The sequence below is a fragment of the Osmerus eperlanus genome, chromosome 27 (assembly GCF_963692335.1).
Source record: "Osmerus eperlanus chromosome 27, fOsmEpe2.1, whole genome shotgun sequence".
Taxonomy (NCBI): domain Eukaryota; kingdom Metazoa; phylum Chordata; class Actinopteri; order Osmeriformes; family Osmeridae; genus Osmerus; species Osmerus eperlanus.
Genome location: NC_085044.1, coordinates 332,172 through 344,681, shown reverse-complemented (window position 1 = coordinate 344,681; position 12,510 = coordinate 332,172). Strand labels below are relative to the sequence as shown.

Genomic DNA, 12,510 nt, shown 5'->3' with positions numbered 1-12,510 from the left:
AGCTGTTAATAATTTACAGGTTTAGTCTTACTCATAGCCCATTTTCACCTGGAGGCTGGATTTGAAGGATTTGTGGTTGTTTGAGGACAAGCCAACATGTTTCCAACAGAACTGATGGCCTCTTTACGTTCACCCGCTTTGTAACTTAGGAAATACTTGAACAATAAATGTTTTGCTGTTGCCTGGACACAGATGAGTAAAGACTTTTAAGATCTCCAGATTCTGACGCCAGCATGTTACATATTACAGTTGTTGGTGTTAGATGGGTGTTCCCTCTGTGGCCTAGATAGCCATCCAACCAGCAGAGCTATACCAGCCAGACAGCAGAGCTATACCAGCCAGCCAGCAGACCTATACCAGCCAGCCAGCAGAGCTAAACCAGCCAGCCAGCAGAGCTATACCAGCCAGACAGCAGAGCTGTACCAGCCAGCCAGCAGCTAAACAATGCAAACCAGGGATTTACCACAGAGGAGGGTTACTGGCCAAGTAGCTGGAATGGTCAAGCCAGCTCACCACAAGCAGACCGTTAAGTTTTCAGGTGTTTGATAACTGAACATGTTTAGTTGACAAGTATTTTTTTTACATGCACATGTGTATATCTGGAAGAATACAGACTTCCTGTCTTCAGGAGACTTTAAAGGAATGGCTCTAATGAGAGCAAAGTAGACCTTGCAGTTACACTGGATAGAAGACCGAACCTGCTTCCTCTGATGGAATGCAGCATGATGGAGAGAGAAAGGGGAGAGAGAGACAGGAATGCAGTGGCGAGGGAGAGAGAGACACAGTGAGAGACAGGAATGCAGTGGCGAGGGAGAGATCCTGAGGTGTCCCACTGTGCCATGAAGTCTGTGTATGTGTGCTTCAGACATCAACAACAGTTCTAATATGTCCTATCCAAGACTGCTTCTCCTCTCTTAATCCTCCTCTCTCTCTACCTCTCTCTCTCGCTCCACCTTCTTTGTCTCTGTACACCTTCTCTTTCTACCTCTCTCTTCTCTCTCGCTCTATACCTTCTCTCTCCCTTTTCTACTTGAATTGCTACAGCAGCTGTCATGGCAGAAAGACTGGAATGTGTCTGATCCAGCAGGATGAATGAAGGGGGGGGGGGGTTGACTGACATGCTTATATGTTCCAGATATTCAGCTCCACAGTTTCCCTGGATCATCTTGGAAATGACACCCTGTCTTCCTTCAGAAGTGCAGTTGTTACTGTGTCACTGAAGTATAAACTTTATAACAAAATAAGAACATGCAATAGTTGCTTTGTTTTGCCTGACAATAGGGGTAATCTTTTAAAACCATAGTACACTGCCCATGCAAGCCAGACTGAACTGTTGATGTATGTGTCATTGTTAGCCTTCCTGTGGTCTGGGATGTGGGGCTGGTTTGACCTGACACGAGGCCTCAGTCTGGCTTCTCAGTGTTCACACACCTAGATTCAGAAGTTAGTCATTTATCTTGAAGAGTAGAGACTACGTAGTCTGATAAAAGATAAATAATGTTCAACTCATCATGCCAGAAGGCTTCTTTCAGCTGCCCAGCTGCACCCTCCTGGAGGATTTGTGAACAAAGTTTGTGGCTCCTAACTCCTATCCTAACTCCTATCCTAACTCCTATCCTAACTCCTATCCTAAGTCCTATCCTAACTCCTATCCTAACTCCTATCCTAACTCCTTTGATCGCCTCAGTAATGGAGGGGGTTTTCCACTTGATTGCTTTTCCATATTGTTCCAAATCAAGAACCACTGGATCTGTCCTCTGAAAGGATTAGCCTCTTTTTCCAGACACATTGTGTGAATGCAGGGATTTTGGTTTTCAAATGACCGCCCATCTTTGCTCTGTGTAGGCTTGGTCCTGAGGAGGAGGCCCATGCCTCTGGAGTTGCCTTGGAGGTGAACGGTCAGACTGGAGACGGTGTTAAACACCTCAAAAGAACTTTACAGCCTTCCATGAGCCTTTTGTAACGGAAGCAAGACTGGTTTCATTGAGAATGGGAGAAAGGGATTTCAGAGAGAAATGCTTCACTGAGAATGAGTTCTACAAAGCTTCTCTCCTGACCTTATGTGTCTTGTAAACAGACAGATACACCAGGGAGACTGACTCCAAAACAGTTTAAATCATTCTTACTTTGGAGTAAGGGAGGCGCTTGGATGTGTGCGTGTTTCTGAAGTGTGTGTTGGATGTGTGTGTGTGTTTCTGTCCTCAGTGTCTAAGAAACACGGGAAGCTGATCACGTTCCTGCGCAGCTTCATGAAGTCCCGGCCGTCCAAGCAGAAGCTGAAGCAGCGGGGGATCCTGAGGGAGAGAGTGTTCGGCTGCGACCTGGGAGAACACCTGCTCAACTCAGCCCACGAACACCTGCTCAACTCAGCCCACGATGGTGAGACCCCTTACACACCTTACACCCCTTACTGTGCACACACACCTTACACCCCTTACTCTGCACACACCCCTTACTGTGCACTGTAAAACCAGGGTGATAGTGGCAGTGTGTTGGGCTTCTTGCTACGAGGTGAGACAGAGGCAAGTGGCTGTAACCCAGACGCTGGTGGGGTCAGGGGTCAGCAGCTGACACTGGTCCCTACCCTGAAGGGGTTTGTGTTCCCTGCCTCACTAGTGCAGCTGAGCAGGGCTTTGTTGTGGTAAACTGGCCAGAGGCCTGCTAGCTTACACCGTATGTAACGCCCTGGCTTGACACAGCAGACGGAAGAGTCTTCCTGACAAGATGATGATGTTTGTTTTTAAAGGGTCAGTCTGTTTTCCAGCAACAGTCATGCCTGGCATCTCAGAGGCAGGTTAGACTGATGACTCAGACCCCCCCCCCCCCCCCCCCCCCCCTGGGAGGGTTACCACAGCAACGTGTTCTTGGAGGGTGTAAAGGTCAAGGAGTGTGGTGAGGGCGAGTTAGCTCTCTCTCTCTCGCTCCTTGTCAGACTATCAGACATGTCTAGGGCCCCATCCAGTAGGGCTGTCCCTACCATCCAGTAGGGCTGTCCCTGTCCCTACCATCCAGTAGGGCTGTCCCTACCATCCAGTACTGCTTTTTCCTCTCTTCATCCTCCTTCTCTGTCTCTCTTTGTGTCCCTCTGTCTCTCTCTCTCTGTCTCTCTCTGTCTCTCTGTGTGTCTCTGTGTGTGTGTGTGTGTGTGTGTCTCTCTCGGTGTGTCTCTCTCTGTGTCTCTTTCTCTGTGTCTCTCTCTCTGTCTCTCTCTGTGTCTCTCTCTCTGTATCTCTCTCTCTCTCTGTGTCTCTCTCTGTGTCTCTCTCTCTCTGTGTCTCTCTCTCCCTGTGTCTCTCTCTGTGTCTCTCTCTCTCCCTCTGTGTCTCTCTGTCTGTCTCTCTCCCTCTCTCTCCTGAGCATGTAAACAGTGCCCCCTCACCACACTGTAATGTGGACTCTGTCCAAGTGTGTGTGGTGTCAGACATTGGCAGTCAGCAGGTTGAATATATGATGAATATATGAGTGTAAATGAAGGGGCCAACTGAAGCACACATAACCGCATGAGTGGTTGTCAGGTTTGACAGCTTGGTGGTTCCCCTCACATGAACCTTTCAGCTGTTAAACTTCCTGTTTATTTCCAGAGCCTCTGGTGGATGCAGTTCAGAGCAGAGCATGTAGTGAAGCCAGCTGTTTTTACTGACCCACTTTCTCCTCCAGTAAGAAGGGTGTGTATGACACCTCACCAGTGACCCTGCAGGTTACAAGTGTTGGTCCTTCCAACAACTTATCAAATCTTTTGCCGCATTCGTGACCTCAAAGCAGTTTGGTGCGACCCAGCAAACACAGAGGGAAGGAAAACCTGTTTCCAGTTTTGAGTGTTTCCAGCACACTCAGTGGGTTAAAACTAGAGCCCGACTAGCCCTAACCCTACACTCAGTGGGTTAAAACTAGAGCCCGACTAACCCTAACCCTACACTCAGTGGGTTAAAACTAGAGCCCGACTAACCCTAACCCTACACTCAGTGGGTTAAAACTAGAGCCCGACTAACCCTAACCCTACACTCAGTGGGTTAAAACTAGAGCCCGACTAACCCTAACCCTACACTCAGTGGGTTAAAACTAGAGCCCGACTAACCCTAACCCTACACTCAGTGGGTTAAAACTAGAGCCCGACTAACCCTAACCCTACACTCAGTGGGTTAAAACTAGAGCCCGACTAACCCTAACCCTACACTCAGTGGGTTAAAACTAGAGCCCGACTAACCCTAACCCTACACTCAGTGGGTTAAAACTAGAGCCCGACTAACCCTAACCCTACACTCAGTGGGTTAAAACTAGAGCCCGACTAACCCTACACTCAGTGGGTTAAAACTAGAGCCCGACTAACCCTAACCCTACACTCAGTGGGTTAAAACTAGAGCCCGACTAACCCTAACCCTACACTCAGTGTGTTAAAACTAGAGCCCGACTAGCCCTAACCCTACACTCAGTGGGTTAAAACTAGAGCCCGACTAGCCCTAACCCTACACTCAGTGGGTTAAAACTAGAGCCCGACTAACCCTAACCCTACACTCAGTGGGTTAAAACTAGAGCCCGACTAACCCTAACCCTACACTCAGTGGGTTAAAACTAGAGCCCGACTAGCCCTAACCCTACACTCAGTGGGTTAAAACTAGAGCCCGACTAGCCCTAACCCTACACTCAGTGGGTTAAAACTAGAGCCCGACTAACCCTAACCCTACACTCAGTGGGTTAAAACTAGAGCCCGACTAACCCTAACCCTACACTCAGTGGGTTAAAACTAGAGCCCGACTAACCCTAACCCTACACTCAGTGGGTTAAAACTAGAGCCCGACTAACCCTAACCCTACACTCAGTGGGTTAAAACTAGAGCCCGACTAACCCTAACCCTACACTCAGTGGGTTAAAACTAGAGCCCGACTAGCCCTAACCCTACACTCAGTGGGTTAAAACTAGAGCCCGACTAACCCTAACCCTACACTCAGTGGGTTAAAACTAGAGCCCGACTAACCCTAACCCTACACTCAGTGGGTTAAAACTAGAGCCCGACTAGCCCTAACCCTACACTCAGTGGGTTAAAACTAGAGCCCGACTAGCCCTAACCCTACACTCAGTGGGTTAAAACTAGAGCCCGACTAACCCTAACCCTACACTCAGTGGGTTAAAACTAGAGCCCGACTAGCCCTAACCCTACACTCAGTGGGTTAAAACTAGAGCCCGACTAACCCTAACCCTACACTCAGTGGGTTAAAACTAGAGCCCGACTAGCCCTAACCCTACACTCAGTGGGTTAAAACTAGAACCCGACTAACCCTAACCCTACACTCAGTGGGTTAAAACTAGAGCCCGACTAACCCTAACCCTACACTCAGTGAGTTAAAACTAGAGCCCGACTAACCCTAACCCTACACTCAGTGGGTTAAAACTAGAGCCCGACTAACCCTAACCCTACACTCAGTGGGTTAAAACTAGAGCCCGACTAACCCTAACCCTACACTCAGTGGGTTAAAACTAGAGCCCGACTAACCCTAACCCTACACTCAGTGGGTTAAAACTAGAGCCCGACTAACCCTAACCCTACACTCAGTGGGTTAAAACTAGAGCCCGACTAACCCTAACCCTACACTCAGTGGGTTAAAACTAGAGCCCGACTAACCCTAACCCTACACTCAGTGGGTTAAAACTAGAGCCCGACTAACCCTAACCCTACACTCAGTGGGTTAAAACTAGAGCCCGACTAACCCTAACCCTACACTCAGTGGGTTAAAACTAGAGCCCGACTAACCCTAACCCTACACTCAGTGGGTTAAAACTAGAGCCCGACTAGCCCTAACCCTACACTCAGTGGGTTAAAACTAGAGCCCGACTAGCCCTAACCCTACACTCAGTGGGTTAAAACTAGAGCCCGACTAACCCTAACCCTACACTCAGTGGGTTAAAACTAGAGCCCGACTAACCCTAACCCTACACTCAGTGGGTTAAAACTAGAGCCCGACTAACCCTAACCCTACACACAGTGGGTTAAAACTAGAGCCCGACTAACCCTAACCCTACACTCAGTGGGTTAAAACTAGAGCCCGACTAACCCTAACCCTACACTCAGTGGGTTAAAACTAGAGCCCGACTAACCCTAACCCTACACTCAGTGGGTTAAAACTAGAGCCCGACTAACCCTAACCCTACACTCAGTGGGTTAAAACTAGAGCCCGACGAACCCTAACCCTACACTCAGTGGGTTAAAACTAGAGCCCGACTAACCCTAACCCTACACTCAGTGGGTTAAAACTAGAGCCCGACTAACCCTAACCCTACACTCAGTGGGTTAAAACTAGAGCCCGATTAACCCTAACCCTACACTCAGTGGGTTAAAACTAGAGCCCGACTAACCCTAACCCTACACTCAGTGGGTTAAAACTAGAGCCCGACTAACCCTAACCCTACACTCAGTGGGTTAAAACTAGAGCCCGACTAACCCTAACCCTACACTCAGTGGGTTAAAACTAGAGCCCGACTAGCCCTAACCCTACACTCAGTGGGTTAAAACTAGAGCCCGACTAACCCTAACCCTACACTCAGTGGGTTAAAACTAGAGCCCGACTAGCCCTAACCCTACACTCAGTGGGTTAAAACTAGAGCCCGACTAGCCCTAACCCTACACTCAGTGGGTTAAAACTAGAACCCGACTAGCCCTAACCCTACACTCAGTGGGTTAAAACTAGAGCCCGACTAACCCTAACCCTACACTCAGTGGGTTAAAACTAGAGCCCGACTAACCCTAACCCTACACTCAGTGGGTTAAAACTAGAGCCCAACTAGCCCTAACCCTACACTCAGTGGGTTAAAACTAGAGCCCGACTAACCCTAACCCTACACTCAGTGGGTTAAAACTAGAGCCCGACTAGCCCTAACCCTACACTCAGTGGGTTAAAACTAGAGCCCGACTAGCCCTAACCCTACACTCAGTGGGTTAAAACTAGAGCCCGACTAACCCTAACCCTACACTCAGTGGGTTAAAACTAGAGCCCGACTAACCCTAACCCTACACTCAGTGGGTTAAAACTAGAGCCCGACTAGCCCTAACCCTACACTCAGTGGGTTAAAACTAGAGCCCGACTAGCCCTAACCCTACACTCAGTGGGTTAAAACTAGAGCCCGACTAACCCTAACCCTACACTCAGTGGGTTAAAACTAGAGCCCGACTAACCCTAACCCTACACTCAGTGGGTTAAAACTAGAGCCCGACTAACCCTAACCCTACACTCAGTGGGTTAAAACTAGAGCCCGACTAGCCCTAACCCTACACTCAGTGGGTTAAAACTAGAGCCCGACTAACCCTAACCCTACACTCAGTGGGTTAAAACTAGAGCCCGACTAGCCCTAACCCTACACTCAGTGGGTTAAAACAGTGATTTGTCGTGTGACTTCCTGTTGTTTCCAGTCCCTCAGGTCCTCAGGAGCTGCACAGACTTCATCCAGAAGCACGGCGTGGTGGACGGGATCTACCGCCTGTCTGGGATCGCTTCCAACATCCAGAAACTACGGTAACGTCTGGGAAAGAAAAAGACCCTCTCAATTCTCTTTTTTGATGGCATTAGATGTCACCTAATCAGAGGGATTTGGGGACGTTTAGTCCAACTCACCCTGGTCCTGTGGAACCAACCCCACCACCACCCCTCTAATGATAGCATGGCAAACTGCCAGGAGAATGATAGCATGGCAAACTGCCAGGAGAATGATAGCATGGCAAACTGCCAGGAGAAAGGAATGTGCGGAATTCTAGGTTTTTGGCACGTCACTCACAGATGATAAACACTGTCCTCGTAGCATCTGTCCTCGTGGCATCTGTCCTCGTGGCATCTGTCCTCGTGGCATCTGTCCTCGTAGCATCTGTCCTCGTAGCATCTGTCCTCGTAGCATCTGTCCTCGTAGCATCTGTCCTCGTAGTATCTGTCCTCGTAGTATCCAGTTTATCTGCTCCATGTTTCTCCAGATCTGGTTGAGCTGGCTGCAGATTCACACAGCACTACTGTATGCATAGATTGTATATGTTAGATGGTTTTCAGGATTTATTGAAGAATTTATATGAAGAGAATATCAATTCCACTTTATTCTTTTATCCCTGGATATTTAAGGATTATGTCATTAACAGATTAAATAGTAATTGAAATTCTGCTGAGGTGATTGAACAAGGACATAGATTGTTCAATACTTCTTATGTTCCATGGATTTGAGCCCCATTTTACTGTGGTCACTTAATGTTTCCCTGTGTGTGTCTCTCTTCCTGTCCCCAGGCATGAGTTTGACTCGGAGCAGATCCCTGACCTGACCAAAGATGTGTACCTGCAGGACATCCACTGTGTGGGCTCGCTGTGCAAGCTGTACTTCCGTGAGCTGCCGAACCCCCTGCTCACGTACCAGCTCTACGAGAAGTTCTCAGTAAGCAACGCCTTCCTACCAAGACGCCCTCGTACCCCGGCGCCCTCATAGCATAGCACACATCAGTTGTGCCCAAGTAGTTCACTCTGGCCATCTAACCCTAACCATCTTATTTCTCTTCTTTCCTGAACCATCTCTCCCTCTCTCTCTCTCTCTCTCTCTCTCTCTCTCTCTCTCTCTCTCTCTCTCTCTCTCTCTCTCTCTCTCTCTCTCTCTCTCTCCCTCTCCCTCTCCCTCTCCCTCTCTCTCTCTCTCTCTCTCTCTCCCTCTCCCTCTCCCTCTCTCTCATTCTCTCTCTCTCCCTCTCTCTCTCTCTCTCTCTCTCTCCCCCATCCTCTCCACAGGAGGCTGTGTCAGCAGCCACAGATGACGAGCGACTCATCAAAATCCATGATGTCATCCAGCAGCTGCCTCCGCCACATTACAGGTCAGTCTGGATCCACACTGCCCCCTGCTGGCCACCACTAGATACTCCCCACACTGCCCCCTGCTGGCCACCACTAGATACTCCCCATGCTGCCCCCTGCTGGCCACCACTAGATACTACAGTTCATGGAGAGGCTTGTAGATGTTCAGAACAGTAGGTAAGGGTTTCATTGTTGTGCTTATCAGGACGCTGGAGTTCCTCATGAGGCACCTGTCCCACCTGGCCACCTTCAGCTACATCACCAACATGCACAGCAAGAACCTGGCCATCGTCTGGGCTCCTAACCTGCTGAGGTGAGACCAGGATAGGCACATGACTGAGTCTAATCTGTGTTTGTGTTCATGGTATCTGTGGTAACTGTGGTAACTGCTGTCCCGCCAGGTCCAAGCAGATCGAGTCTGCCTGTTTCAGTGGGACGGCTGCCTTCATGGAGGTCCGGATCCAGTCTGTGGTGGTGGAGTTCATCCTCAACCATGTGGATGTGTTGTTCAGCCCCAAACTCAGCTCTCTGATACGGGAGGGAGCAGGTACACACCGGCCTCACACACCGGCCTCACACACCGGCCTCACACACCAAGTCTGTCTTGAGGAAGCACAGTTTTAACAGCTAGCTGTCTCGTCAACTCCAAACTCTTAAGCAGAAAACACAGATTTGCCCCCTGTATTCCCTGCCACAGTATGGGCTGTATTCCCTGCCACAGTATGGGCTGTATTCCCTGCCACAGTATGGGCTGTATTCCCTGCCACAGTATGGGCTGTATTCCCTGCCACAGTATGGGCTGTATTCCCTGCCACAGTATGGGCTGTATTCCCTGCCACAGTATGGGCTGTATTCCCTGCCACAGTATGGGCTGTATTCCCTGCCACAGTATGGGCTGTATTCCCTGCCACATTATGGGCTGTCCTGGTTTGTCTCCACCCCCAGGCCACAACTCGTTGTCCCGTCCCAAGTCCTTGCTGGTGTCGTCCCCCTCCACTAAGCTGCTGACCCTGGAGGAAGCGCAGGCGCGGACGCAGGCCCAGATCAACTCCCCCGTCACGGCCGACAGCAAGTACATCGAAGTGGGGGAAGGCCCTGCCGCGCTGCAGGGCAAGTTCCACACCGTCATCCAGTTCCCCACCGAAAGGTACGTCTCTAGGTCTAAGTTGAACAATATTTCGATACCCATGAGGATATGTTGAACCTTTCTCCTCCACCGTGCGTGTCTGTTGTTTAGTGTCGCCTGTAAATGTCCAGCTGTTTCAGACATGTTCTCCGTCTCCCCGGTAACAGGAAGCGGCCCTCCAGCAGGAAGTCTCCTGTGAGCAGCTGGCGATCCTTCTTCACGCTGGGCAAGGCTTCCTCCATGTCCAAACGCAAGCTGCAGCGCAACCCCAGCGTGCCCACCGAGCTGAAGGCCATGGCTCTGACAGGTCCGCTTCTCTCTCCCTCTTTCTTTCTCTCTCTCATTCTCTCCCTCCTTCTCTCCCTCCTTCTCTCCCTCCTTCTCTCCCTCCTTCTCTCTCTCCTTCTCTCCCTGCTTCTCTCTCTCCTTCCCTGTTCTGCAACATGTTTGTGTTTATCTCTTTCTATGTCGTCTGCCTGTGTTCTGTGTTCCAGGTGGCAGAGCCGACACTGGGACCCTCCGCTCAGCTAAGAGTGAGGAGTCTCTCACTTCTCTACACAACGTGGAAGGTGATCTTTCATCTTTCTTACTGTTATATATGTTATATGATACAGTTATATATGTTATATGAGGTGTCTCATTTCAATGCTCGTCATCCAGATACCGGTTCAGGACATGAAGAAACTACAACTGAGAACTTAAACCATATCTAGATACTGATGTTTTCTTGTAACTGACTGTCTCTGTAACTGTCTGTTCCCAGGAGAATCAAGGATGTACCGTCCTCGGCGCCCTCGCTCCAGCAGTGATGCCCTCTCAGCCTCCTTCAACGGCGACCTCCTGGACAGCCGGCATCACTGCGGCGACCTCCTGGACAGCCGGCATCACTGCGGCGACCTCCTGGACAGCCGGCATCACTGCAACTCTTATGACAACTTGACCCCCGGGGAGAGTGACGGAGACGACGGGCCAATCCGTGTCCCAGTCCTCATCTCCCCCCCGCGCTGCGCAGGCGAGGACGTGGACCTCAGCCCCCCCGACATCGGCATGGCCTCGCTGGACTTTGACCCCATGTCCTTCCAGTGCAGCCTGGCCTCCCCCTCCCTCCCCCTGGCCCCCCCTGGGGCCCTGGCCCCCCCTGGGGCCCTGGCCCCCCCTGGGGCACTGGCCTCCCCCGGGACCTTGTGTGGGGAGGGTGCCGGTCTGACGAGTGGCAGCAGCCACAACACAGAGCTGCTCTCTCCAACCCTCTTCAGCAAGTTCACCAAACCCTTCCCAGCCCTGAGCGCAGGCCTGGGAGATAAGCCACGCAGCAACAAGCTGAGCAGCTCGTATTCCTACTCAGAGAAACCCATTCAGGCCGTCTCCCCCATTAAGAGTGGACAGTCTGCCAGCGTGGCTCCTCTGAGCACTCCGGAGCTGTTTAGCGTGGAATGTCCCGGTCAGCGTGCCCTGGGTGCCAGTCTCTCCCTGCCATCCCCCCCCGCCCCGGACCCCGGACCCAGGGACTCTCCCAGCATGGAGTCTCTGTTCCTGAGGCCAGGAGAGCCCTCTCTGAGCCAAGCTTTCCAGATGGAGCTGGACTGGAAGCTGACAGCCATGGACGCCACAGACAGGCAGGACGTCCTGGTGGACGAGGGGGACAAGCCAGCTGCTGTCAGCTCGGAGCATCTAGGTGAGTTGGGGACCGTGTCTTTGGGATATACAGACTTTCTTTAACACATTTATTTTCCATCTTGTGTAGCTGTAAGGCTTAATCTGTTCTCTTGTGTTTCTGATAAAAACACGTTCCTGTTTCATTTCTAGGGTTAGTTTCCCAGGATCATGCCTTTAACTCCTTGCATGGATTTCAGCTCAGAGAAATCTTTCCACATGATGCCAGAGCGCCTTGCTTAACTTGTCCATCTCTATCCTCCTCTTGAAGACCCAGCCTGCCTGCCACCTTCTATCTTCTCTCTTCCCCGCTCCTGAGCATGCTCTGTCTCACTCTCTCTCCTCCCTCTACCAGGATCCACAGCTGTCCACGGCCCCGCCCCCAGCTCGCCCCTCCTCCCTGCCCCTCCCACTACCCAGAGCTCTGCCTGTAGGCTGGTCCAGGAGGCCTCTGCTCTGGTTCCCAGGACCCAGGAGCCCCCAGAAGGGGCCCCCCTCCCCCAGCCGGTCCCAGACTCCAAAGGCTGTCCATCTGGCTCACACCCCCACACCCCTGTCGTTGAGGAAACGCAATCCAGAGTTGCCCTGCCCCCCACCTCCTCCGCCCCCTCCTCTCCCCATCTCGCCCCCCCTGCTGGCATGCAGGAGCCCCTTGGGGGGGCCAGGACCTCCTCCACCCCCCCCGGGCCCAGCCGGGGCATGGACGTCCCTCCTGGCGTGACCCCCCCTCCCCAGAGGACCCCCGCCGGCCCCCCCGTCCAGAGGGAGCCAGCGGCACCGTGTCCGGGTCCTCCTCCTGGCTCCGCCCCAGGAAGCCCCCCTGCTGTGCTGCCCCAGCCTCCCTCTCAGGTACTATCTATCATCCTGCAGGGTTAGCAGGGTTAGGAGGTAACCCAGCTAGCATGCTTAGGATGATTCCACTTATGG

At 51.5% G+C, this 12,510-nt stretch overlaps 1 protein-coding gene across 2 annotated transcripts in view; it reads left to right on the top strand.

Moving 5' to 3' along the window:
- arhgap32b (Rho GTPase activating protein 32b) overlaps positions 1 to 12,510 on the top strand; it is a 47,044-nt gene that overhangs the window by 31,143 nt on the left and 3,391 nt on the right. The window contains exons 14-25 of one of the 2 annotated variants that reach the window (XM_062453963.1): positions 2,206 to 2,379; positions 7,400 to 7,502; positions 8,253 to 8,397; positions 8,742 to 8,824; positions 9,010 to 9,117; positions 9,206 to 9,351; positions 9,750 to 9,951; positions 10,098 to 10,237; positions 10,425 to 10,499; positions 10,694 to 10,767; positions 10,828 to 11,605; positions 11,939 to 12,432. In XM_062453963.1, the coding sequence (XP_062309947.1) occupies positions 2,206 to 2,379; positions 7,400 to 7,502; positions 8,253 to 8,397; positions 8,742 to 8,824; positions 9,010 to 9,117; positions 9,206 to 9,351; positions 9,750 to 9,951; positions 10,098 to 10,237; positions 10,425 to 10,499; positions 10,694 to 10,767; positions 10,828 to 11,605; positions 11,939 to 12,432 (2,522 nt within the window). Of the gene's footprint in view, positions 1 to 2,205; positions 2,380 to 7,399; positions 7,503 to 8,252; positions 8,398 to 8,741; positions 8,825 to 9,009; positions 9,118 to 9,205; positions 9,352 to 9,749; positions 9,952 to 10,097; positions 10,238 to 10,424; positions 10,500 to 10,693; positions 10,798 to 10,827; positions 11,606 to 11,938; positions 12,433 to 12,510 lie in introns of both variants that reach the window. The other variant, XM_062453962.1, reaches the window with a different exon arrangement.